General features: G+C 43.2%; 1 protein-coding gene across 8 annotated transcripts in view; it reads left to right on the top strand.

Annotated features, from left to right (window-relative positions):
* Positions 1 to 26,706, top strand: part of RERE (arginine-glutamic acid dipeptide repeats) — a 517,539-nt gene that overhangs the window by 348,608 nt on the left and 142,225 nt on the right. For all 8 annotated transcript variants that reach the window (XM_029066878.1, XM_029066882.1, XM_029066881.1 and 5 more), the window contains 3 exons: positions 248 to 296; positions 3,252 to 3,376; positions 6,474 to 6,573. In XM_029066878.1, the coding sequence (XP_028922711.1) occupies positions 248 to 296; positions 3,252 to 3,376; positions 6,474 to 6,573 (274 nt within the window). The remainder of the gene's footprint in view (positions 1 to 247; positions 297 to 3,251; positions 3,377 to 6,473; positions 6,574 to 26,706) is intronic.

The raw sequence follows: 26,706 nt of genomic DNA on the forward strand, positions 1-26,706 counted from the left end.
ATTGGAAGTGAGAATCATGAGGATGTTGAGGCAGGGACGTTGGGGGAACTTGGGAACTCTGAAGTCCTGTGACCCACGTAATCACCTATTCTACCTTTCTGTCTTCGGTGGTCGTCGGCTCATCTGGTCCCAAACTGCATCACAGATACTCTGGAAATGTCATTTTCCTGCCTGAATGTGAGTGTTTGTTTCAAGGCTTTGTTGTGGCCCAAACTGACTAACTGTTGCTTTCTTTCTCTCGTTACAGGAGGCTGAACAGCACTCAAGGAGAAATCCGGGTGGGACCCAGTCATCAGGTAAAGTCAATTCGTAGGAGCTGGTCTCCTGTTTGCTCTTCGTTCTCATTTATTCATTCATTCAGTTGTATTTATTGAGCAGTTACTGTGTGCAGAACACTGTACTGAGCGCTTGAGAAAGTACAATGCAGCCATAAAGAGAGAGAGTCCCTGTCCACCGCGAGCTCACAGTCTCCCCAGCTGATGCCCCTTAGCCTTTAGGTCTGAGCAGCAACAAGGAACTGAGGTAATGCCATAGGGGATGGAGTATAGATTTAGGTATAGGGGCTTAGTTTGGGAAGGCCTCTTGGAGGAGATGTGATTTTAACAAAGCTTTAAAGATGGGGACTTAAAGAGAGGGAGGAATTGGATAATTTTATGGTTATGGGCTTGAGATGAGGAGGAAAGTGATGTTTCCACAGTGAGGGAAAAATTAAGTGGAGGAGAAGATTCTGGAGGGAAGATGAGTTCCCTTTGGGATAGATTGAGCTTGGTGCCAGCAGGACATCCAAATAGAGGTGCCACTGAGGAAGTAGCCAGTAATTTTCTGAAATATTTTGTGCCTTTTTGTCTCCTCAGCTGGAATAGAGGAAGACAGTGGGGAAAAGGAAGAAATTCCTTGCCCATTTCTAGGAAGGCATGTTTGCAAGGGGTTCCTGATTATTCCTCCAAAAGAGAAGCAGTGTGGTTTAGTGGATAGAACATGAGCCTGGGAGTCAGAAGGACTAGGGTTGTAATCCTGGCTCTGCCACTTTGCTGTGTGACCTTGGGCAAGTCACCCAACATCTCTGTGCCCTGGTTACCTCATTTGTAAAATGGGGATTAAAACTGTGATCCCCACGTGGGACATGGACTGTGTCCAACCTGACTAGCTTGTACCTACCCCAGTGATTAATTATAGTGCCTGGCACATAATAAGTATTTAACAAATATTACAAAAATATTTGAGTCCCTTTTTTGCTGTTCTGGGTAATAAGAGTACATATAGTCAGATTGGCTTCGCATGTAGAACATTTTGGCTGTTGCAGTCGCTTCTCCTGTAAATACAACCAGCTCTCAGTTTTCAGGGATTAATTATCCAGACCCTCTATTTAATTCTCTTTCACCCTCTTGGCCCTTAATTATGCCGATTTCTCATCACATCAACACCACCACCGAGAACTATGAGAGTTGATGATAAAGCAGTCGACTTTTCTCTTCGTTAGCCGTTTCTGTAGTTTAGCTACTGGCCAAATTGAAGGATTTGGATAATTTCTGCCATTTTGGGACCTCATCATTATATAGAATAGAAATTTGAATTTACGTGCCTTTCCTGGTGAACAGATTCCTTGGTCTAAATTAACATTTTCAAAAATAGGAAACATCTTTATAGATGAGGAAGTAGGCCACCCCAGATTGTCCCTCTGATATCTGTTTTCAGATCATCCTCTGAAAATCAGGGTGGCTATAGACTCTCTAGTGACTTTTCTATTGGTTCCGAGATTGTGTTTAGTTTTCAGTCAGTTGTATTTATTTATCACCTATTGTGTGCAGAACACTGCACTAAGACCTTAGGGTGCAATGTGATAGAGTTGGTAGACGTGGCTCAGTGGAAAGAGCATGGGCTTTGGAGTCACAGGTCATGAGTTCGAATCCCAGATCTGCCACTTGTCAGCTGTGTGACTGTGGGCAAGTCACTTCACTTCTCTGGGCCTCAGTTACCTCATCTGTAAAATGAGGATTAAGACTGTGAGCCCCATGTGAGACAACCTGATTCCCCCGTGTCTCCCCCAGCGCTTAGAACAGTGCTCTGCACATAGTAAGCGCTTAACAAATACCAACATTATTATTATTACTAGACGTATTCCCTGCCCATAATGAGCTTACAGTCTACAGGGAGACGGACCTTAATGTAAATTAATAAATTACAGGTATGTTCATGAGGGTTGAAGGGGGGTGGAAAAAAGGAGCAAATCTAATGCACTCATGAGTTTTTCTGAAGACTTTATAAAACTGGACGTAATGTTAGATTTAACCAAAATCACTATCTAGGATAATTGCTTTAGGATTTCCTTCCCACTCTCTTGGGGTTTTCTAGACTCTCTCTCAAGCATATTAATGAAACTTGTGCCTACTCCTTAGTGTCCAAAAGAAAGTGGAGAGAGTATGTTAGTTTAGGAGCAAATGTGTTAGTGAGTTTTGCACAAATATCCACTAGCAATGGTGTTTGTAATTGCTGCCTGTCTCTCAACAGTAGACGATTTAAGTAGTCCATTTTCCGGAAAAGAAGAATTTTATGAGTTGGAGAAGGAGAGAGAGGAGTGAAGACTTGGGAATCTGAAACATTGAATTGTTGCTTGTGTGTAAATATTGCCTTTCAAATGTGTTTGGCCTCAAAACTATATATCCCCAAAGCTATTACCCTATAAGCTGTCAATTCCCTTGTCTTATCGTAGATGACTACAGCCATTAATTGGGTTCCCTGATACAGGGTAATAACACTTTGATTCTGGAATTCATTCTCTTGAACTATCTCACTTTGTGAAAATTTCCTTGTATCTTTGCCATCTGGTTTTCCTGATTTTCTTCTGGTTTTCCTGATTTTCTAAAGTCATCTTGGTACCAAACGTGAATGAGATTTGAGAAGTTTGCAAAGAATTTAAAAAGGGCAAAGATGTTCCCCAAGGGCAGCCGGGTCCTGGCAATCCTTTGTTTTCCTACATCGGCTCCAAAACGTTCTTCCAGACAGCTGTTGTACAAGTGGTTCTCTTTTGACAAATGCAGTTAGCTTGTTTACCCCATTAATAGAGGTTCATCTGTTAACACCACACCCATGATGGGCAGTGTAAAAGGACTCAAGGTAGAGTGTGATATGCTGAGCCTTCATTTTGCCCTGGGTTTTTATTCGAGGGGCTTCTTCCCAGGAACCTCAGGAAAAGTCAACGGCAAGCCGGCCTCCCTAGGGAAACCTCTTATCTGTGCATCGTTGTCTTTCAGGCAAAGCTTCCCGATTTGCAGCCATTCCCTTCCCCAGATGGTGACACTGTGACACAACATGAAGAACTGGTTTGGATGCCCGGTGTTAATGACTGTGACCTGCTCATGTACTTGCGGGCAGCAAGGTAATGGTAGCCAGCCCTCATTCTCTCCTCTGATAAGAGGAGCAGATTCCCATGGGGACTTTGTCTCATTTTTTTAGTTGTTGTTTTGCTTTTTACGATATTGTGTTCACTCTGTGCCAAGCACTTGGCTAAGTGTTAGTGTAGATACAATAAAGCTAACCAGGTTGGACACATTCCCTGTCCCACATGGCGTGCCCTGTCTAAATCCCCATTTTACAGATGAGGAAACTGAGGCCCAGAGAAATGAAATGATTTGCCCTGGGTCACGCAGCAGACAAGTGGCGGAGCCGGGATTAAAACCCAAGTCCTTGCGACTCCCGACCCCATGCTCTTGCCACTAAACCATGCTATTTCTCATTTTGGAAGCAAGGAGTAGTTGGCTCATGGATTTCCCCCAAACTCTATGGATCCACTGCCAGAACAATTGCAGATGGAGAGTGGGGCGTTCTGAGAGAGAAGTGTCCATGGTGTCACTAACAGATACGACTCGACGACATAAGACAAGACAAACTGATCGCAGAATTGCCTGAACACTCTGGGTATCCTCTATTACTAAACAGTCCCCCACTTTTCCCTGGTCAGCTGGAATCTTAAGAGCAAAATTTGGCTGGACATTGGTTTGAATGAATTCCCTAAGAATTAGATTCCTACATTATTCTGGTCATAACCTGGGAGCCCTGAGTCTGCCATCCAATGACCCAGACCAGATGAAGGCTGGGCCAAGAGAAGCAGCGTGGCTTAGTGACAAGAGCATGGGCTTGGGATTCAGAGGTCTTGGGTTTGAATCATGGCTCTGCCACTTGTCAACTGTGTGACTTTGGGCAAGTCACTTAACTTCTGTGCCTCAATTACCTCATATGTAAAATGGGAATTAAGACTGTGAGACCCACATGGGTCAACCTGATAACCTTGTATCTCCTCCAGTGTTTAAAACAGTGCTTGGCACACATTAAGTGCTTAACAAATACCGTTATTATTATTATTGCTTTTATTATTATTGTCAACACCCTTTAGGCTGGTGGGACAATTTGTCCATTGGCATGCCACCTATACTAGCCCATAAGATGTCCAGACCTTCTGGAAATTTCACGTACATACTTAATTTTAGGGGTTCGAGGACTACCAATCATCAGGACCATAGCCTGACTTTCCTGGTCCTAGCCTGCTGAATGCCCTGCCCTACTTGGCTCTTTAAAAGTCATTAAAATTTTCTGAAGTGCCTCAAGAAATGCCCAGGCCACAGCGTTTTTTGTTCATTTGGTTTTGTTTTCAAAATTTTTTAAAATGGCATTAAGTGCTTACTGTTTGCCAAGGACTGTACTAAGCATTGGAGTAGATACAAGATAAGCCGGTTGGGCATAGTCCCTGCCGCACATGGGTCTCCCCCTCTAAGTAGGAAGGAGTAGATAGGATTTTGTCCCCATTTTACAGATGAGAAAACTAAAATGCAGAAAAGTAACTTGTCCAGGGTCATCAGGCAAGCAATGGAGCTGGAATTAGAATCTAGGTCCTCTGACTCCCAGGCCTATGCTCTTTCCACTAGGCCATGCTACAGCTCAGGGGATTTTAATACACCAGGGAGCCCAAGAGGTAATCACAAACCATTTAAAGATAATGTTCATAGACACTTTTATCTATGCTCATTCATTCGTATTTATTGAGCGCTTACTATGTGCAGAGCACTGTACTAATAAATACTTAATCTCTGTAGTGGTGATGAAGGGGGTGGAGGATGGGGGAAGAGGTTGTGTTAGGTAATTTTTGGAAGGTGTGAATTCATCCAAAGATTCTGATCTGAAACCATTTCAGAGACCAGGTTATAATCATCAAAATTTTTTTTAATGTAAAAAAGCACATGAATTATCAGGATCAGAACAGAAAAGCCATACTGAATGCAGTACATGGGGTATTAGAGTAAGGATGCCTTAGAATGATTAATGTGCACTCTGGAAGATTAACCCCTTTGACATGGCTGTTTGTTTTACATCACTCCTGGGCAGCCCCCTTTAGGAAAAAAGCCTGGGGAAGATGTCATGTTGCAGGGCACTGAGCTCAAGACACATTCAGCCTGTTCCAGAATGATCTCCAAAGCGAGGCATCTCTAGATGTCTTCCTAAAGAGCATGTATGTGTGATTGGGTAGGTTAGGGTCTGAACTATTTGGAATTTTGGCTCAAAATTCATTTCATTGCAGCAGCATGGCTTGTGCTGTATTGCACTTTCCCAGGCATGTAGTGCAGTGCTCTGCACACAGTAAGCGTTCAATAGCTACGATTGAATAAATGAGTGCCCTAGTGCAAAGAGCATGGGCCTCGAAGTCAGAGGACCTGGGTTCTAATCCCAGAACTGCCGATTGCTTGGTTGGACAAATCATTTAATTTATCTGAGTCTCAGTTTCCTCAACTATAAAATAGGGATTAAATACCTCTTCTCCCTCTATTTAGACTAAAAGCCCTTTGTGGGACAGGGACTGTCTCTAACCCAAGTGACTTGAACCTACACCAACGCTTAGAACAGTATTTGACACAGAGTGAGTGCTTAACAAATACCATTAAACAAAATAAAAGGCGAGGTCTGGAATGCGGAGTGTAAAACTAAGAATCATGCATTGGAGATGTATAAAAATGTCAGTTGCTAATCAAGTAAAAGTTTTGAGGGCATTTAACTCACAATTTCTTATTGGTGGTGAATATTATTTTTCTTCAAAAATTAAAAATAGTCGTACTCCAGTGATCTATGAAGCTGCTTTGGAAACAGCTTTAAGCTGCCAACGTAATCATGGCTAAAACTATAATAGTGGTTAGCACTGGTTAGTCTGGGGGAAGAGAACGCACAATGTCCAAAACCGAAAATAGAGTTCCCGCCCCTGGTGGGCGACGTGGTTTACTAACCGTGGGTGGTAAGTCTGAAATGCCAAGCTAAATTGTCTCCATATTTGTGTCTATAAAACACTTGGCAGAAACTCCTCAGCCCTGGAGTTTGTCATGAGTAAGGCAGCCTTTCTGCCGTGGTGCAAGTGATGTGGTAATTAGAGGCCCAGAATGGATGTGGTGATGCTTTTTTTTTTTTTTTTGGGGTTTCCCTTTTCTTCTCTGAAGGAGTATGGCAGCTTTTGCCGGGATGTGTGATGGAGGTTCCACAGAGGATGGCTGTGTCGCAGCCTCTCGGGATGACACCACACTCAACGCCCTCAACACAGTAAGTGTCCCCAGACTGACCCCCCCCCCCCCCCAGTTCTACTAAAGGAGCCTCTTTTCTAGAACTTGACAGCAGAGTTGGAGCTTCCCCTTGGTGGCCTAACCTGGAGGATTATGGGTGCCTTAATTAGTTGCCCAGGGCAGTGGGCCTTTTGCACACCTCATAATGAAGCTTTCCAATCAGAAGGCCCAGAGGAAATGCAGAAATGTTTGATTTCAGTTCACTTCCTGTAATAATAATAATAATGGTATTTAAGCGCTTCCTCTGTGCAAAGCACTGTTCTAAGCGCCATGGGGGGAATACAAGGTGATCATGTTGCCCCACGTGGGGCTCTTAGTCTTCATCCCTATTTTAAAGATGAGGTAACTGAGGCACAGAGAAGTTAAGTGACTTGCCCAAAGTCACACAGCTGACAAGCGGCGGAACCGGGATTTAAACCGCAAACCAGGATAATAGTGGTGTAGGCTGCAACAGGGCGTTTAGCCCTGCAGTGGTATTTGAGGAACGGACTCCGATACCCTGACCTAACTCTAGCATTGCCCAGTTTTAGAGTGGTGGACCTTTTGATGCCCGCAAAAGCCTAATTAGCATAGCTGAGCAGAACAGAGGACTTCACCCTTACCCCACCATATGTCTGGACCATTTTCCTGAAGTCTTAAACAATTTAATTTCCTTTCCTTTATTTTTGGTTGGCGAATAGATGCAAAAAGTCAAAACAATTTTCAAAAGCTATATAATTTTATAACTTGATAGTCCCCCATGGTAGTGGAGTTCACAAATTGCTGGTTGTAGTTAGGATTTTAATTTGTCTCCATTTACTGTTATTTAATGTCATGGATAGTCATTTGACATTTTACCTTTTCAAAGTGGTAGGTGGGGATCTAATCAGCTATTTCAGTCCCCTGCTCAGAATTTTCTATTTAAATCAGTTTAGACATTTTTCTTGTAAAAGCCAAGCTTCTTGCTTTTGAGCCATGTGTGTTTTCCTTTATCAGACAGAATGTTGGGAACTTATTTCAGTTGGACATCTTACAGAATTATGGGTCATAATTGTTCACTAGAGTTTCTGCATAATTTTTCCCATTTATTTTCACCATTTGCACTTGGATTTGCTCCCCTAATTCACCCCTCGCTCAGTCACGTAGCACTTATGTACATCTCTCTAATTTATTTATATTAATGTCTATCTCCCCTTTAGATTGTAAGCTCATTGCAAGGGAGGTGCCTACCAACCCTGTTGTATTCTACTCTCCCAAGTGCTTAGTACAGTGCTCTGTGCACAGTTTGTGCTCAATAAATACCATTGATTGATTTCTCCCAAATGTCATGATATCCTTTCCTAATGGCAGGGAACCTCAGTTTCCAAATTTGGGGGTCTCCCATTGTTCTTTTCCTTTCTTGAAAGGATTCTGCAAATATAGATCCCAGTTGAGACTATTTTTGCCATTGTTCAAAACTTTGTGTCCTGAATTTCACTGCAGCCTTTTGTAAAGCAAATAAAATTACAGTATGCCATATCAGTAAAATGTGGTTGATGTCATCCCCTGCTTCTTAGGAGATGGTGCAACTTCCTTTTTGCAGAGGTGGTATCTAAATGTTCATAACCCTGGTTCTTCTCTTCTTCAATTCTACTGCTGCCAAAGCAGGAAGATTTAGGTTCAAAATAGGAAGTGTTTGCTCTGTCTTAAAGTTAACAGAACCTCAATTAATCCAACAGGGCACCCTGTATGATAGAATAAAATGCATAATAGGATTACGGACATCAGATGCTTTAATTGTCATCTGCTCAGATATAGCGAGCCGTAGACAGACACCTGGAAAGTAAAACTAAGATCAGCAATTTATTAATAATATTTATTGAGTGTCTACTGTGTGCAGGGTACTGTACTAAGAACTTGGGGAAGCTATCCAGACCCACAGCTAGAGACAGTGACATAGATACATGTAAATACCCACCTCCTTCTCTCTCTCTCTTTCTTCATATATAGATATGGATAAGTATATATATGTGTGTGCGTAATATCTATAGATATGTGTAGATATTACACATATACACATTATATAGAGATATGTGTGTGTATCTATGTGTAATATCTATATTTAAGTTTTTTCATGGAATCAGCATTTTTACAAAACAGTATTTTCCAAAAAACTCACACCCAATGTTAGCCAAGGTGTAGTTGTCAAATTAAACAGGACAATCAATTCCCCTCTTCCTTTCACACTATTTAACACTAGACCGAGTTTCTGTTATTCATTGTTTAAGACTTAAGTTCATATAATAACACTCTTCCCAGTGGCTGTCTCATTCTATCATTTTACCCATTCCAAAGAGTGGGCAGGCACCACTGAAAATGGATTCCTTTCCTGTGACTAGTGCTGAGACTTTGGCAAAATTGTACCTATTCACTGTGGTCTAAAATAATAATAATAATAATGTTGGTATTTGTTAAGCACTTACAATGTGCAGAGCACTGTTCTAAGCACTGGGGTAGATACAGGGTAACCAGGTTGTCCCACATGAGGCTCACAGTCTTTATCCCCATTTTACAGATGAGATAACTGAGGCACAGAGAAGTGAAGTGACTTGCCCATGGTCACACAGCTGACAAGTGGCAGAGCCGGGATTCGAACCCATGACTTCTGACTCCCAAGCCCTGGCTCTTTCTACTGAGCCACGCTGCTTCCCATAGTTCTACGTGGTTTGCTTTTGGTAGCTTTTATTTATTAGAATTTAGGAAAAGTTGAAAGATAATTCAGGTACTTTTCTGAAATTTTCTTCTTGATCATTTATTAGTCCAGCCTTTTGTTTGTTTTTTGTCATGTAAATGGTCCCTGATAGATGAAAATGCCTGTGGTAGACTAGCTCACAAGTACCCAGCCCCTTCACCTTCTCTGTGGGATAGTAGAGTTGCAGAGTTGTTTATTTTTGCAATTCTCTCCAAGTCCCCAGAGGCCTTCAGGCAATAGGCACATTTTTAATAAATGCAGATAGTGAATGAAAGCAATCCAGTTAGATGTTGCTCTCCATTTTTTACTTCCTCAGAATAATGGAGGTTTTGCGTTTTCTTAACCAATAAAGATAGAAAATAAATAGAAATTGCCTTGTGAGAAGCTAGTGTCTTTTGTTTCATTCTTAGAGTAAAACAGAAGATTGTAATGTTATTACATTATCCAATAAAGTAATCTAGAACAGCGCTTTGGAGGAGAGAGTGAGTGTCTGTTGTTTACCTCCCCCTAAGGCAATACTGTGGTAGGGAGTTTATGCAGCGGCTGCAATCTGGCCACAGGGAAGTCCATTGGAAACTTCTAGATGGCAAATTTACAAGCAGACCCATTTAAAAAAAAACAAACCACTATATTATTTATACACTTCCCTATTATTTGTTCCCATGGAGATGAATGAGATCTTGTGGTACAGTAGAATCTGGCCATAGCCATAGTCAAGGAGCTGGGAAATTAAAGTCATTCTAGCTGAATTTTGTTCAGGATGGTAACTGTCTGCTGCAACTCCCTTCAACCCAAATCCAGTTGACCCTTCTGATTCTGGGCTCCCAGCAATCCGCGTTCCTGCTGCCTTTAGGCTTTCCTAGTTTCCCTTAAAAATGCATATTCTTTTCCTCCACCTTTTTTCTTCTTTAGCTTTCATTGTTCTCTTATCAACTTACATAGTTTGCTCTTTCAGTCATGGAAGCATTCAGAGAGCTTCTCTACCCCAGCGCTTGGAATAATGCTCTGCACGTAGTGAGCGCTTAACAAATACCAACATTATTATTATTATTACTTTACATCCCTTCCCTCCCCCTTACCCCTGCAACACCACCACCATCAAAACAGCTCCCCATAGGTCAGTAAAACAGGTGTCCTTCTGTCTTTTCGTCTGGGTCTCCTTTTCTTTCCCCTAATAAATGGATCTGATCCCAACCTCAAATCTCCAGAACTTTCTCCTCCCCCCATCACCCCCCGCCAGGTTCCTTGCTTCCTTGTCAAGCTATAGTATGGACTGCAGAAGGTTGCAGCTACACTCTTCTTCTTCTCATCCTCTCTGTCTGGAAAGGTTACATATTTTCCTTTAGAGGGACCACACTATCCCATAGAGAGTAGGTTGGATCTGGGAACTATGGATATTTGATATTCACCCCACTCTCAACCCCACTGCACTTAATGTAAGTAACTTTTTATAATATACATTATTCATATAAATGTCTGTCTTCCCCTCTAGAATGTAAGCTCATTGCGGGCAGGGAATGTCTGCCGACTTACTGCACTGTACTCTCTTAGGTGCTTAGTATAGTGCTCTGCATATAAAAAGTGCTCAATAAGTATCATTTATTAATTAATTGATGAGTTTGGGAGGACTATAGGAAGGGCAGTCATGTTAACAGAGGTCCAGTAACTGCTAAGTTTACATGAAGGAAGAATACATTATGTCCTATTACAGACTCACTGGGAAGAGAAGCAGCGTGGCATAGTGGGAAGAGCATGGGCCTGGGTGTCAAGAAAACCTGAGTTCTAATACCGGCTCCACCACTTCTCTGCTATGTGACCTTGGACTTCTTAACTTCTCAAGTTAACTTCTTAATTTAACTTCTCTGTGCTTCACTGTCCTCATCCGCAAAATAGGGATTAATTTATTTAATCATATTTACTGAGTTCTTATTTTGGGCAGCACCCTTTACTATGCCTTTAATTCAGTAACTTTTCTCCCTCCTACTTAGACTGTGAGCCCCAAGTGGGACCTGATTATCTTGTATGTGCCTCTGCGCTTCCTACAATGCTTGGCATATAGTAATCGCTTAGCGAATACCACAAGAATTACTGAGACCTAGTGAATGCCATTTCAGCCAGGTTAAAAAAATGGCATTTATTCATCAATAAATTTTAAGTAGAGCATTCCCAATACTTTAGAGGAATACTTTCGAAGGTGAAGGGGGGTTTGGAATAATTTAATTGATTTGCTTCAGAGATTCTCAAGAAAATAATTGCGGTTGGTAGGGAGAACTCTTACACCACAACTGTTAACCATTGCGGGTTGTTGTTTTGTTTTTTCAACAGTATTTAAGTGCTATGTGCCAGACACTGTACTAAGCACCAGATACCAGATAATCAAGTTGGGCACAACCCCTGTTCCACTTAGGGCTTACAGTCTTAACCCCCATTTTACAGATGAGGTAATTGAGGCACAGAGAAGTTAAGTGACTTGCTCGAGGTCACAAGCAGAGAAGCGGTGAAGCCGGGATTAGAACCCTGTTCCTCTGGCTTCCTGGCCCATTCTCTTTCCACTAGACCATGCTCCTTCTCAGCCTCGTCCAGGACCAGCACTGAGAGCTGTCAGTTCCATTACTGGCTTGACAGCAGCTCTCTTTGTAACAAGGCCCTCTGCCTTAAGTCCTTTTTTTTTTTTTAATGGTATTTGCTAAGCGTGTAGAGCTATGCTTGGCACATAGTAAGTACTTAACAAATACCACAGTTATTACTATGAAGAGCATTTTACTAACAGCTTGGGAGGGTACAGTACAGTAGAGTTGGAAGACAGAATTCCTGTCCCAGTGGGTGATATAGACAATAAAATAAATTACCATTAGGGGAAGCAGTGGAGTGTGAGGATATATGTACACAATCTGTTGTGTTTTGTATGTGTTGTGGGGTTTGGGGGGAGGTGAATATTAATCTGTTTAAGGAGTCAAGATCAAATACATTTGAGAAGCAGCATGGCTTAGTGGAAAGAGCCCGGGCTTAGGAGTCAGAGGTCGTGGGTTCTAATCCTGGATCCGCCACTTGTCAGCTGTGTGACCTTGGACAAGTCACTTAACTTCTTGGTGCCTCAGTTACCTCATCTGTAAAATGGGGATTAAGAATGTGAGCCCCACGTGGGACAACCTGATTACCCTGTATCTACCCCAGCGCTTAGAACAGTACTCAGCATATAGTAAGCGCTTAACAAAGTCCAAAATTATTAAATTATTATTACATATGTGATGCAGAATGGAAGGTGATTAGGGTGGCGAAATGAGATGTTTGTCAGGGAAAGCTTCTTGGAGGAGATCTGATTATAGTTATTCCCATGGAAATTTTAACTTTAGGTGAATGTTTTTAAAAAGGAAATTCAGAATCTGTATTTAGAAATCACAGGAAAAACTCTTGCTTTGAATAAGAGTAAGGGTAAGCTTTTTTTAATTGACATACCAGTCTTGGTGAGGATGAAGTAAAAGGTGCATGGGATCTCCAAAATGCAGCAGAAAGCTGCTGCTTCTACTTTAGGGTCGGGGTTTCCCACCATTTTTGATGCCACCTCCCCTGCTTTTGGAGCTAATTCTTTGGGGTGCCATAACCACAACCGTCCTCCATATCACTCTAAACAGAGGAACCGGTGCTTAGGAGAGTAGTGGCAAGCCTGGGCCAGAGGTAGAGCCAAGGAGAGATGAATGCAGCCTGGACTGTTTAAAGCCCCAGAATTGAAGATGTGTGGTCCTGCCACTCATGCCAGAGGCTAATAAGCGAAACAGATGGCTGAAATGCCCGTCTCTCTGCGCCAGAGGTTTCTGATGCCTGAAATGGAGCTTCCCTTCAAATATCCTCACTCAAACAGAATTAGCCTCTTCTAATGGAAACATGGATACTCCATAGAGAAATTGAAGATTACACTTTACCCTGGGGGCCTGGCTGTTTCCTAATTAATCTCTCTTTTCGTGATTATCGTTGCAACCACTTACAGCACTCTTTAATTCACCCTGAAAGCGGCTGAATTTGTTTAAAAAAAAAAAGCAGCATGTAGAGCACTTAAGAAGCTTTTGTGATCACCTTCCCATCTGGGTGGTTTATTCATGCAGAATCTGGTGGTTGTTGATTGGGCTGTCCGAAAGAGTTAGTTTTGTGCCCGCCCGCCGCCCCGCCTCCCCCCCCATGGTTGAGTCAACAGTTGGATATTAGCTGTTGACTTAATTTGAATTAGAACTAAAGTCAAATGGGGTTTTCAAGGAGTCCAGTAGGATACTGTCAGGAAAATTCTTTGCAGTAATAGTGACAAAATAATCTAGAAGCCACATAGATCCTTTAATTTGTAATGGGTGTCATTGAAGAGAATGAGTGAAAGTCTGTCTTCCACATTATATGGATTTGCCTTCGGGCACTAGTTGTATTTGTAGCACCATAACACATGATTCTGACACTTCTGGCCTCTCCATATCCTCTGCTACTTTCTCCCCTTAACCTCAGTTCAAAATCAGTCAGTCAATCAGTCGTATTTATTGAGCCCTTACTGTTTGCAGAGCATTGTACTAAGCGCTTGGGAGAATACATTATAACAGAGTTGGTAGACAGGTTCCCTGCCCATCAGGAGATTACAGCCTGGAGGGGGATACAGACATTAATATACAGAAATAAAATTATGGATTTGTGCATAGGTGCTATGGGGCTGTCAAAACAATCTAAGTGCAAGGGTGACACAGAAGGGAGAGGGAGTGGAGGAAATGAGGCCTTAGGGAAGGCCTCCTGGAGGAGATGGGATTTTAAAAAGGCTAGGCAGGACATGGGAGTGGGGTTGTTGGCGAGATAGACGAGAAGTGGTAGTGAGTGGGTTGGCATTGGAGGAGGGAAGATAAAATAAGAGAGTTCCAGATGACTGGTTTAAAGCCAGTAATAAGGAGTTTCTGTTTGATCCAGAGGTAGCTGGGCAACCTCTGGAGGTTCTTGAGTTGTGGGGGGACACTGACTGAAAGGTTTTGTGGAGAAATGATCCGGGGAGCAGACTGAAGTAGGGGCTGGAGTGAGGAGAGACAGGAGGCAGGGAGATCAGCAATGAGGCTGCTGTAGTAATCAAGGTGGGATAGGCAAGCGCTTGGATTAACATGATAGAAATTTGGGTGGAGAGGAAAAGGCAGCTTTTAGCAATGTTGTGAAGGTTGAAGTGACAGGATTTGGTGACAGATTGAATATGTGGGTTGATTGAGGGAGATGAGCCTGATAATGCCAGGGTTATGGACTTGTGGGACAGGGAAGGTGACGGTGCTGTCTACAGGGTTGGGAAGGCCGGGGGTTTGGGTGGGAAGATGAGGAATTCTGTTTTGGACATGTTAAACTTGAGTCCAAATAGAGATGTTCTGAAGGCAGGAAGAAATACGAAACTCTAGGGAAGTAGAGAGATCAGGGCTGGAGATACAGATTTGGAAATCATCTGCATAGAGATGGTAGTTGAGGTCGTGGGAGCGAATGAGTTCTCCAAGGAAATTGGTGTAAAAGGAGAATGGAAGGGGACCCAGAACTGAGCCTTGAGGGGACTCCCATAGTTATGGGGTGGGAGGCAGAGGAAGAACCTGCGAAAGAGACTGAGTGGCCAAACAGATGTGCAAAGAACCAGGATTGGGCAGTGTCGGTGAAACGAAACTTGGATAATGTTTCCACAAGTAGGGGGTGGTCCACTGTACCAGAGGCAGCTGAGAGTTTTAGGGGGGTTAATAATGTTGGTATTTGTTAAGCACTTACTATGTGCAGAGCATTGTTCTAAGCACTGGGGTAGACACAGGGGAATCAGGTTGTCCCACGTGGGGCTCACAGTCTTAATCCCCATTTTACAGATGAGGTCACTGAGGCCCAGAGAAGTGCAGTGACTTGCCCACAGTCACACGGCTGCCAAGTGGCAGAGCCGGGATTCGAACCCATGACCTCTGACTCCAAAGCCTGTGCTCTTTCCACTGAGCCACGCTGTTTCTCACTGAGCCACGCTGCTTAGAATGGAGTAGGGGCTTTCTAGTTTGATAGGAAAGAGATCATTGGTGACCTTTAAGAAAGCAGTTTCCTTGGAGAGAAGAGAATGGAAACCAGAATGGAGAGGATTGAGAGAAAAGAATGAGAGGAAGTGGAGACAGCGGAAGTCTTTTTTAGAATGGGGGAGACTTGAGCATGTTTGAAAGCAGGGGGGAAGTCATTGGATAGTGAACAGCTGAAGATTCATTCCTTCTTTTGAATTTATTGAGTGCTTACTGTGTGCAGAGCACTGTACTAAGCCCTTGGAAGAGTACAGTACAATAAACAGACACTTTCCCTGCCCACAATGAGCTTGCAATCTGGGGTGGGAGTGGAGGTCGGTCAGGGAGGGAAGAAGGGAGGGGACAAGCTATATGATAAAGTGCCAAGGGATGCGGTCAGAGGTACAGGTAGAGGGGGTGGATTTTGCAAGTAGAAAGGAGATCTCCTTTTGAGATACTGCTTGAAAAGGTGGGATAGTTGAAGAAAGGGCAGGAGAGAGGAAGGGAGGGACTGGAGAGGAGCAGGGAAAATTTTATGGAGATCATGCCCGATGGTTTCAATTTTCTCAATGAAGTACCTGACCAGGTCATTAGGGGCAAGAGATGGAAGGGGGTGGGAGAGCCAGGGCGTTGGAGGAGGGATTTAAATGTCTGAAACAACTGGCAAGGGCAGTGGGCTTGGGGATCAGTAAGGGTGGAAAAATAATGTTGTTGGGTGGAAGAGGGGGCAGAATTAGAGCAGACTAGGATGAATTCGAGATGGACATTGTCGGCCTGATATCTGGATTTCCGAAAGCAGAGCTCTATGGCTTGTGCACAGCAGCCAAGGAAGTGGACTGTGGAAGTGATCCAGGGATGTGGGTTAGTGGTACAAGTTATGCAAAGGGTTAGGGGAGCGAGTGAGTTGAATTGAGTAGAAAAAGTGGTGCTGAGGGTGTCAATTTGTGCTTCAAGGGAAGATAAATGGGATATGGAGACTAAATGGAGCATGACCTGAGAAAATTGGATGGGGTCAAAAGATTGGCCATTTCTGTAGGGGGGGAAGAGGACAGTTTTGCGGTGTATGGGAGATAAAGCAGGTGAGGTTGTGGTCAGATGGAGGGATTACAGAGTTGCTAGGGTGGAGTTTGTACAGTGACTAGAGATGATAAGATCAAGTGTGTGGTCCAAGTGGGTGAGGTGGGGTGGAGCACTAGGTCAGTGGACTTGAGAAGGGATAGGAAGCATACACATGGATCAGTGTTGGGTTAGAGAGAGAAGAAATATGAGAAAGGGATCAAAATGGTTCAGAAATTGGAAGTGGGACCTGGTGGGTGGTAACTGGAATGGGTGGTAGAGATGGATGGGATGGGCTTCAGAGGAATGGAAAAAGAGCGATGGGGGAGGTGGAATGGTACGAAAGCGGCATTGGGAAGTGAGAGGAAGCCCACTCCTCCTTTCCCAGTGAGCCTCGGGGGGAGTGGGAGAAGATGAGGGCCCCTCTAGAGAGCGTGGCAGGGGAGACAGCGTCATGTGGGGTGAGCTAGGTTTCAGTGATGGCGAGGAGGAGAAAGAACAGGACAAGGATGAAGGGAAGCTTCCCCATGATGGAACGGATGTTCCATAGGCCTCACCCTACGTAAGAGGTTACTGCTTTTCTAAGTTGGGGGTTGGTTGGCTCGGAATGGTCTTTGAATGGAATGGGATGAGATGAACTTTAGAAGATGAATGGGAAAAATTGATATGCTATATGATATCTTATTATGGAAATCCAATAAACTTCAGAGCAGCCCATCATATAAATCAATCTAGACAAGCTCCTTTGCTAGTGTTTTATTTATGTAATAACGGGGTGCTGTAGCCCGCAGTGTGATATATTGTTAATTACACCAAATAGAAATGAAGATGAGGGAAGATGCCATGCAGTTTAGATTTTTCAGTGTAACAACTCCTTCAAGTGATTATTAACTTAATAGCATGGCTAAATTTCAACTTTCATTTTGTAGCTTTGATGAACAGCTTCTTATGCCACATTAGAGCACTTTGCTCAGCAATTGGAGAACATTTGAAGATTTTCATTTTGTAAATTGTTGACCCCTTAATGCACTAGGTTAAAACGCTTTTTTAAAGACAAAGTCTTCTGAGCTTAGCGGCGTGTTTCCTTTCAGGCTGTTGGAAATCCACCAAGGTTACCACAGCAGAATTGGCAGTTAAGACGTACTTCAGTTTGACGGACTTGGATATTAACAGTGGGAACGTTTATCTCGAGATTGAATATGAGGGTTTTTTCCTTCTTCTCTTGGATTAGTATTGTATCTTTTAAAGGAAGGTGCTCGAGTCTGGTAACAATATTTGACGTTCCCCATCAAAAGTTCTCCAGCAGCAGCCTCCAGTTAATCCTTAACCCTATCTCTGTGGCTCTAGAATGGGAAAATGTTTAAAATATTTATAGAACAGCAGTAGTAGTCACTTAATTCTCTACTTCCTGAAAATAATGGAAAATGATGCCAAATTTCCATCCCAGGTCCATTTGAAATAGCCTGTTTTTTAGATAGGTGTCCCTTGGAAGACAAAAAATAAATTTTGTGATTTTTACAAATGATTTTTGAGTTGCTTTGTCTCTCACTGGTTATGGAGATTCTTTCATAAACCTCTGGTGCCATGGAAAGCATGAAAGCAGCTCATCGTAAAACAGCTGGAAGAAAAATTTTCTTTTTAAGAGGAGACAACCAAATTATTCACCAAGAATTTAAGGAAACAGCAAAATGTTTAAAATCTTTATTCTCTGTTTTGAAGATGGGTTTATGGTTCAGTATATACCAGCCTTGGGGTTTGTTTTCATACTGTTGGCCACTATTACACCCTGGAATTTTTTCTAGGTTGAAAAATGCACCCAGGAAAAGCAAAGTGATGGTTTGAAAATGTGCCCCAAAATACTGAGAATTGTAGTACACAGGTTTTTCCATTTTGAGATTCTCTTCCGTCTCGTGTTTGTAATTTACTCTAAAACTTCTTGGCTACTAAATATGAAGTGCTGCTGTCAGCACAAAGGAGCCTGTAATTTGTAGAGAGGGTAAAAAAATACTTATTTAAAGCGAGTGAACTAATTTGCAAATGCGCCTGATTTTTTTTCCTTCAGATTTAATAAGGAAAAAACCCCCAAATAATTTTATTTTTAAAACCCTGAGAAGTGTCATTACTTTTTCACTAAGTACATCCTGCTCCAGCAGAGTTCATCTTTAAATGTTATTACTTAGAAACGTATTGTTTAAATGAAAGAGTGGGATGAAGATGTGCCATGAGCTTTGCTTGTAATATTGACCCTTCCAAGAAATTGGGTTGTCTGGGTTTTTTTTTTTTAACTAATCCTTGGGGTTTGATTTCCTGGAACCACCTACTGATGCCCCACAGCCAAACTTAGGACAAACAAATGATAGTCTCCCCTGCCTCCTCCTATCACCCATCTATTTTTAGAGGAAACTTAATTACTTCCACCCCCCTCCACTTAAAAAGGAGGAAAAAATGGAATGGGCTTCAAAATCACTGAAGTGAATCATTTGTAGACTGTAGTATAGTAGTAATAATAGTATTTATTAGGCTCTTACTATGTGCAGAGCACTGTACTAAGTGCTAGGAAAGAATACACAGCTGGGAATTGCTGCTGCAAGAGACAGCTCCTGCAATTAGTTTGTCAAAGAGGCAGCCATGAGGCACCTTCAGAAAGTCCCTGGGCTTTGCCTACTCAAGAACTTGGTTCCACACTGAGGATATTTGGGCTTGGTTCCCTCTCTCTCCTCCTTGGTAAATGCCTGCTTGTCCCCTCTCCCCCATATTTTTTTAATGGTATTTGTTAAGTACTTACTATGTGCCAGGCACTGTTCTAAGTGCTGTGGTTAGGTACAAGCTAATCAGGTTGGACAGTGCCCATGTCCCACATGGGGCTCACAATCTTAATCCCCATTTTATAGATGAGGTAACTGAGGCACAGAGAAGTGAGGTGGCTTGCCCAGGGTCATGCGACAGACAAGTGGCAAAGCCGGGATTAGAACCTATATCCTTCTGAATCCGAGGCCCGGGTTCTTTCCAGTAGGCCACACTGCATCTCTTTCCATACATGCCTCCTTCCCCCATCCTGGATCTTGGTACCTTTTGTGCCAAACTCCATAAATCTCTTATTTCCTCAACTGCCAAAATAATATTCATTCATTCATTCAGTATTTATTGAGCGCTTACTATGTGCAGAGAACTGTACTAAGCGCTTGGAATGAACAAGTCGGCAACAGATGGAGACGGTCCCTGCCGTTTGACGGGCTTACGGTCTAATCGGGGGAGACGGACAGACGAGAACAATGGCAATAAATAGAGTCAAGGGGAAGAACATCTCATAAAACAATGGCAACTAAATAGAATCAAGGCGATGTACGTTTCATTAACAAAATAAATAGGGTAATGAAAATATATACAGTTGAGCAGACGAGTACAGCGCTGAGGGGATGGGAAGGGAGAGGGGAAGGAGCAGAGGGAAATGGGGGGAAAAGAGGGTTAAGCTGCGGAGAGGTGAAGGGGGGTGGTAGAGGGAGTAGAGGGAGAAGAGGCGCTCAGTCTGGGAAGGCCTCTTGGAGGAGGTGAGTTTTAAGTAGGGTTTTGAAGAGGGGAAGAGAATCAGTTTGGCGGAGGTGAGGAGGGAGGGCATTCCGGGACCGCGGGAGGACGTGGCCCAGGGGTCGACGGCGGGATAGGCGAGACCGAGGGATGGTGAGGAGGTGGGCGGCAGAGGAGCGGAGCGTGCGGGGTGGGCAGTAGAAAGAGAGAAGGGAGGAGAGGTAGGAAGGGGCAAGGGCCTTGAAGCCTAGAGTGAGGAGTTTTTGTTTGGAGCAGAGATTGATAGGCAACCACTGGAGTTGTTTAAGAACGGGAGTGACATGCCCAGATCGTTTCTGCAGGAAGATGAGCCAGGCAGCGGAGTGAAGAATAGACTGATAGGGTAGGTATTGAGGAGGGAGGGAGAAGGAGCCACTAGGCAGAATCTGGAAGCAGGGTGTCAAGGAAAGGATTGGTGGGAGCTGGTAAGTAGGTAGACGGAAAGGGTTTTCTCCAAGCAGAGGGAGCTACTCCTAAACCTCTCCTTCCTATGCCGAGGTGAAAATGTATCCTAGAGCTAGATGATCCTCAAAGGGGTCACATCACTTTGAAATAATACCTCTGTTCTTCCTCTTGGCACTGGAGTGTGAAAGTCCTTCCAGTAGAAATTCTTTCCATTTTTTTTTAATATAACTCAGGAAGGAATTCATTCTGAGAGCTTTTTCAGACCATTGGGAGAAACTGCATTAGCCATCCCTACTCTGGAGTCTTGCCTGGGCTGCAAATCTGAGGCCCACCTAGTCCTAACTTCAGAGCCTGAGACTGTGTAGAAACTGGGGCTTTTCCTAAGGCCAAAGCGGTTTCATTTTCTGTACCAGTACCCTGTTTGGACTCCTACAACTATGAGTTGGGCCACTGGTTTGGTAAGCTAGAAGTTTTCTCCTAAGGTAATCGAAAGGGGGAATGGGATAAACAATTGAAGCAGCAGAGGGAAACCAAACCCCAGTCCATTTAAGGGGGGGGGCGTGTGGTGTGTGTGTGTGTGTGTGTGTGTGTGTGTGTGTGTGTGTGTGTGTGTGTGTGTGTGTGTGTGTCAGAGCCGTAATACTGCGGTGATAGGATTCAGTGTGATCCATTGGTGTCCTTAACTCTTATTAAGTCATCCTTTCCTTTATGCTGCTGATGAGGTTTAGAAGCAGCTAAGGCACTAAATTGTCAGATTCTTTCTTTACTGTATATTCTGTGACTCAATGTACACAGAGTCCATGAGAAAAGACCTTATTTGGGAAATTTGCCTGTGCCAAGGTATTAACTACTTAAGGGGCTTAATACCTGGGATACACGGAATCTCATTTAAAGATCTGCATTGTAAACTAGTACTGATTTTATGGAGGCCTGTGAGTTTAGTTATATTTGTATGATTTAGCCATTTTAATGCCTTCCCCAAAAGCATTTCACCAACATATTTAAAACCAATTGCACCCAATATGGCATCTGTTGATGATGACGGTGATGATGATAATGATAGTGGTATTTGTTAAGCATTTACTCTGTGCCACTCTATTAAGTGTTGGAGCAGATACAAGATTTCCAGGTCAGATACAGCCCCTGTCCCACACCGGCTTTACTATCTAAGCGGGATGGAGTACAGGTATTTTATTCCCATTTTTACAGATGAGGTAACTCAGTTGCAGGGAAGTTGTGATTTGCGCAAGGTTACACAGCAGCTAAGATGTGGAGCCAGCATTAGAAGCCAAGTATCCTCATTCCTAGGCCAGTGCTCTTTCCTCTTGACCTCACTATTTCCCTAAGTTGTTTAACAACTCCGATAAACTGCACTCGGTTGAATGCAGTGGTTCTGTAGCTACATCCAAGAGTTGCTTTTCATGCCTGACCCTTTTTTTCATTCATTCAATTTTATTTATTGAGCACTTACTTTGTGCAGAGCACTGTGAAAGTCAGATTTCCCCTCTCTTCATAACCCACAGCAGGGATTCTGTTCCCTTGCAATTTCTTTCAGCCTCTCAAGCAGAACTTTCTTCTTCAGTCAAATAAGTGACCACCTCTGTTGATACTACACATGAATGAATCCATCAATGATATTTATCAAGAGCTTACTGGGTGCAGAGGACTGTACTAAGCGCTTGGGAAAGTACATTACAACAAAATTGGTAAAAAAAAGTTACCTGCCCACAGGAGCTTACATTCTAGAGGAAATACATATGAATATATTAAATCCTCCTCCCTCTGAGTAAGCCTTATGTGGAAGAGGGACTGTGTCCAACCTGATTATCTTGTATTTACCCCAGCATTAGAACCGTGATTGTCGTATTGTCAGTGATTATCAAATGCTAACCCCTGCTTCCCCCCACATACACAAAAAAACACAAACCAAAAACACAAAACACTGGTAAACTGGGCTTGTAAGTTTTGAGGTTCTGCAGGAGGCTGTCAGATGCTGCCAGTCTAGGTTTTTCAAGTTTATTGGATTGAATCAGTCATATTTATTGACAGTCATATTTGTGTACATAGTACTGTCCTAAAGTACTCGGTATAGTACAATATAGCAGAGTAGGTAGATTTGTTTCCTGTCCACAAGGAACTTACAGTCTAGAAGGGGAGACATATTAAAATATGTTATGGATATGTACTTAAGTGCTGTGGCGTTGAGAGTTGGGTGAATAATGGGTACAAATCCAAGTGTAAGAGTAAATCAGAAGAGAGAAGGAGTAGGGGAAATGAGGTCTTAGTTGGGGAAGGCCTGTTGAAGGAGATCTGATTTTAACAAGGTTCTGAAGATGGAGTGGGTGATCATCAGTCATATATGGATGGAGAGTTCCAGACCAGAGGCAGGACTTGGGCAAGCGGTCGGCGGCAAGATAGTTGAAACTGAGGTACAGTGAGTAGGTTGGGGTTAGAGGAACGAAGTGAGGATGCTGGGTTGTAGTAGGAAATCAGCAAGATAATCTAGGAAAGGGCAAGCTCCTTGAATGCTTTAAAGCCATTGGTAAGGAGTTTCTGTTTAATGCAGAAGTGGACGGACAACCATTGGAGGTTTTTGAGGACTCTAGACTTTAAGCTGCTTGTGGGCAGGGAATGTGTCTGTTTATTGTTATATTGTTCTTTCCCAAGTGTTTAGTGCAGAGCTCTGCACAATGTAAGCCCTCAATAAATGAGTGACTACGGAATGGGGAAACAATTGCCATATTATTGTCTTCTTTTTGGAGAATTGCAGAATGTGTTATCCTATTGCCACTTGTTGTTCAGATCTTCTCTCCAGGTTCTTGGTCCAGAATCATCAGCATCAGTGTTTGGGAAGGTACAATGTAATAGAGTTGATAAATGTGACCCTTGCCTTCAAGGAGCTTACAATCTACAAGAAACAGATATTAAAATAAATTACAGATGGGGGAAATAGTAGTGTTAGGATATTTACTTAAGTGCTGTGGGAGGAAGTGGGAACAACGAAGAGTGGTAAACTGAGAAGCCAGTGAGGCAGTGTGAATAGTGAAGATTCCTGTTGTTTGTACCTGAAGCTGGGGTAAGCACACTCTTCTCCCTCGTCCACCTAAGCGCCTATGTGTGTATATCTTTTGTTTCCTCCTACTTGTAATTTATTTCAGCATCTGGTTCCCCATCTAGACAGTAAGTGCCTTGAGAGTAGGAATCATGTGTAGTAATCTCTACTAATTCATGTATCCTCTCCATAGAGGACACATGCACAGTGTTCTGCTCTCTGGTGTTCGATAAATGCTATTTATTGTTTAATGGTAAGGAGTCAGAAATGGGTTTCTGCAGTCGTAACAGAGTAGTTCAGTTCATGCCACTGACTCGCATTTGGGAGTGTGTCTCCCTGGGCTCCCTCGTTTTCATTGTCCTCTTCAGAGGGGACATAGAGTGCACATTCAGAACTGCCAGATTTCAAGGACGTCCAGGTTGTAAGGAGGATTGCTTAGACCTATGAGGAACAGAATGTTTTTAGTGGAGCTCGGTTGTTTGTTTTTTAAAAAATGAAAAAGAGCTGAGAAGGAGCTTTAAACATCTGTTCAGACGATCAGATGTGCTGGCGTCCTAGATCTGCCAATCTGAGGAAAATTTTCAGTGCTCTGAATGCAGAGTTTCTAGCGTTTCAGAGTGCAGAGGGTTGCTCTCTTCCGTCAATATTTCGCAAAGTAGGCTAAGCAAGAGCATGGCTTTAGTTTTATGTGTGATTGCACGGAACAGCCTCTGTTCTGCTTCCTGCCCCTCCCCACACTGAATAGCCTCTCTGCCCTTATTTTTCCCTTGTTCGATGTATACTAGTCTTTCAAAGCAAGAGTTAGATAATACTTTGTTGGGTAAAGGATTCCTATACCCCTCTGCCATTTCATTGGAAGTGGAAGCCATCTCCTGTGCCTCTCCTCACTGTCCATGCTTCTCTCTGCTTCAGAGGAGGAGATGGCATGAGTCTTTTGGGAACCATTCCAGCTCTTTACCTAAGAACATGTGAGTGGGAGAAAGGTGGGCAAGATGGACAGGGATGTTTAGAATTCTAGTCGGGCTTCTTTTGATTGAATCTTATTTGAGTGTTTACTGAGTGCAGACATGTTTGGGAGAGTAGAATCTAACAGAGTTGTTGGACGTTTTCCCTCCCTACAAGGACCCTACTGTAGTTGAATTTTCTGGCTTTGGTTGGCATATATGCCAGTTTTGTTATTTCTAGGATATTTGTTAAACGCTTCCTATGTGTCATTCATTCAGTCGTATTTACTGAGTGCTTACCATGTGTTTGGGAGAGTACAGTACAGCAACAGGCACATTGCCTGCCCACGGTTCTATGCATGGGGTAGATTCCAGATAATCACATTGGGCACAGCCCATGTTCCACATGGGCCTCACAGTCTAAATCCCCTTTTTACGGGTGAGGTAACTGAGCCACAGAGAAGTTAAGTGACTTGCCCAAGGTCACACAGCAGACAAGGGGCGGAGCTGGGATTAGAATCCTGTGACTCCCAGACCCTTGCTCTTTCCACAAGACCATGGTGTTTCTCTGTGAAGAGGTTGGCCACTGTATGTCAGGTGGTTTCCTGTTTCCGCACTTTTTGAATGCTCTCCAAAGCCAAGTTGACTGGTTATAGTGTCCAGGTTCTCACGTGAATCGCTCCCTCTTAATAGGATTGCTCTGCATTTCCTGACCACAGCATTACATGGCAACATGTCATTGTGAGTGATAAATGTGCCAGTGCAGTATCAGCCGAGGAAAATTCAGTGCTAAGGGAGATGTCACCCAGACAAATCACTCCCTGTTTTGACTTGCCCTTAGACCAGATTTTTCTTGTTCATTAACTCCCTCCAAGGTTGAAGGCCTAAGAAAACTCTTTAAATAATAGAACATTTATTTGGATAAAGAGAGCTCCTGGGGCCCAGTCCTCCTCACTATTTAGTAACCATAATTCTGCATTCTTCTGAGGGCAGGAACTTTTTTGTGTGTTGGAGATCGGGTTGGAGACGGTCCCTGTCCCACTTGGGGCTCACATTCTAAATTGGAGGGAGAAAGATTTAATCACCATTTTACAAATGAGGTAACTGAAGCAAAGAGAAGTTAGGTAACTTGCCCAAGGTCGCATAGCAGTCATGAGACAGAGCTGGGATTAGAACCCTGGTCCTCTGATTCCCAGGCCTGTGCTCTTTCCACTAGGCCACTCTGCTTGACATCTGCCATTTTGTTCATGTTTACAGATGTTACCTCTCCTAGGCTAGTGGGAGGTTAGGTCAACTGCTGCTTATATTCGTTCTTTCCCCTTTTTGGTGGAGGAGAGGGCCAGGTATAGAACCAGATGATTTTTATCTGTTGAACTGTTTTGTAGCTTAGACCAGGAAAGTATGGATGCTAAATCGCAGGTAGTTCAAAAGCTAGTTGGGTAATTTAGTGTGCTACCCATCATGTTGGAATTGCCTAGACTCCCTGGAGCCAGGAGTTCAGATGTTGCAAGGTCAATTTAGCCCCTCATCCTTCTGAGGACGTTAAATTGAGCTAGGCGCGGTTTGCTGGGTTAAGCCTATTGTGAGATGTTATTAAAAATCAAGACCTCTAGCTGGGGAGGTGTAAATTTGGTTTGTCTGAGAGAATAAAGCCTAAAGAAAGAGCTGAAATAAAAGTCCTTAAACCAAAATGTCCGGGGGGGAAGGGGGGGGGGGGAGAGAGAGAGAGAGAGAGTGTGTGTGTGTGTGTGTGTGTGTGTTTTGGCGGCAAGGGAGGGGATTTGATTTTTTTTTTATGAGATGAAAGGGGAAGGGGAATGAGAGAGGACTAGGCTGTAATAATCTGCATTCTCGTTCCACCTGGCATCACTATATTTGTTATTCAGGAGTGTCAAACTGCAAAAGTCTGTAGACTCTCATTTGGCTGTGAAGGTAGAGTTAAACAAAGATGATCCTGTTTCTCCCAAGAAGGCCGATACCCATCTTCGCTCCAGAGGCAGAAACTGACAGGGGCTTGAATTAGCTTCTGCTCCATAATAAACAGGGAGGTGAGTGGTGAAAAGCCCTCATTGCCCAACAGGAATGGAGAGGAAATTACTAAGGAAGATTATTTTATTTTCAGTTACCCCAAATATGGCACAAACAGGAAAATCCTTTAGGGATGGTTTTGTTTGGTTTTTCTGTTAAAAAAAAAAGAAAAAAAAAGGTGTGGCTGGTCAGTTAAATGATTATTCCTTCTAGATGGAGTTTCTCTGGCAAATCAAGCCAATCATCATCAGATTACCAGTTTGTACTTGTCATCGAGGAGGACCAGTAATGAATGGGATGTGGCACTTAGCTTGCTTCTGAGGAGGGTGGTAGTATGTTT

The sequence above is a fragment of the Ornithorhynchus anatinus genome, chromosome 5 (genome assembly GCF_004115215.2).
Source record: "Ornithorhynchus anatinus isolate Pmale09 chromosome 5, mOrnAna1.pri.v4, whole genome shotgun sequence".
Taxonomy (NCBI): Eukaryota; Metazoa; Chordata; class Mammalia; order Monotremata; family Ornithorhynchidae; genus Ornithorhynchus; species Ornithorhynchus anatinus.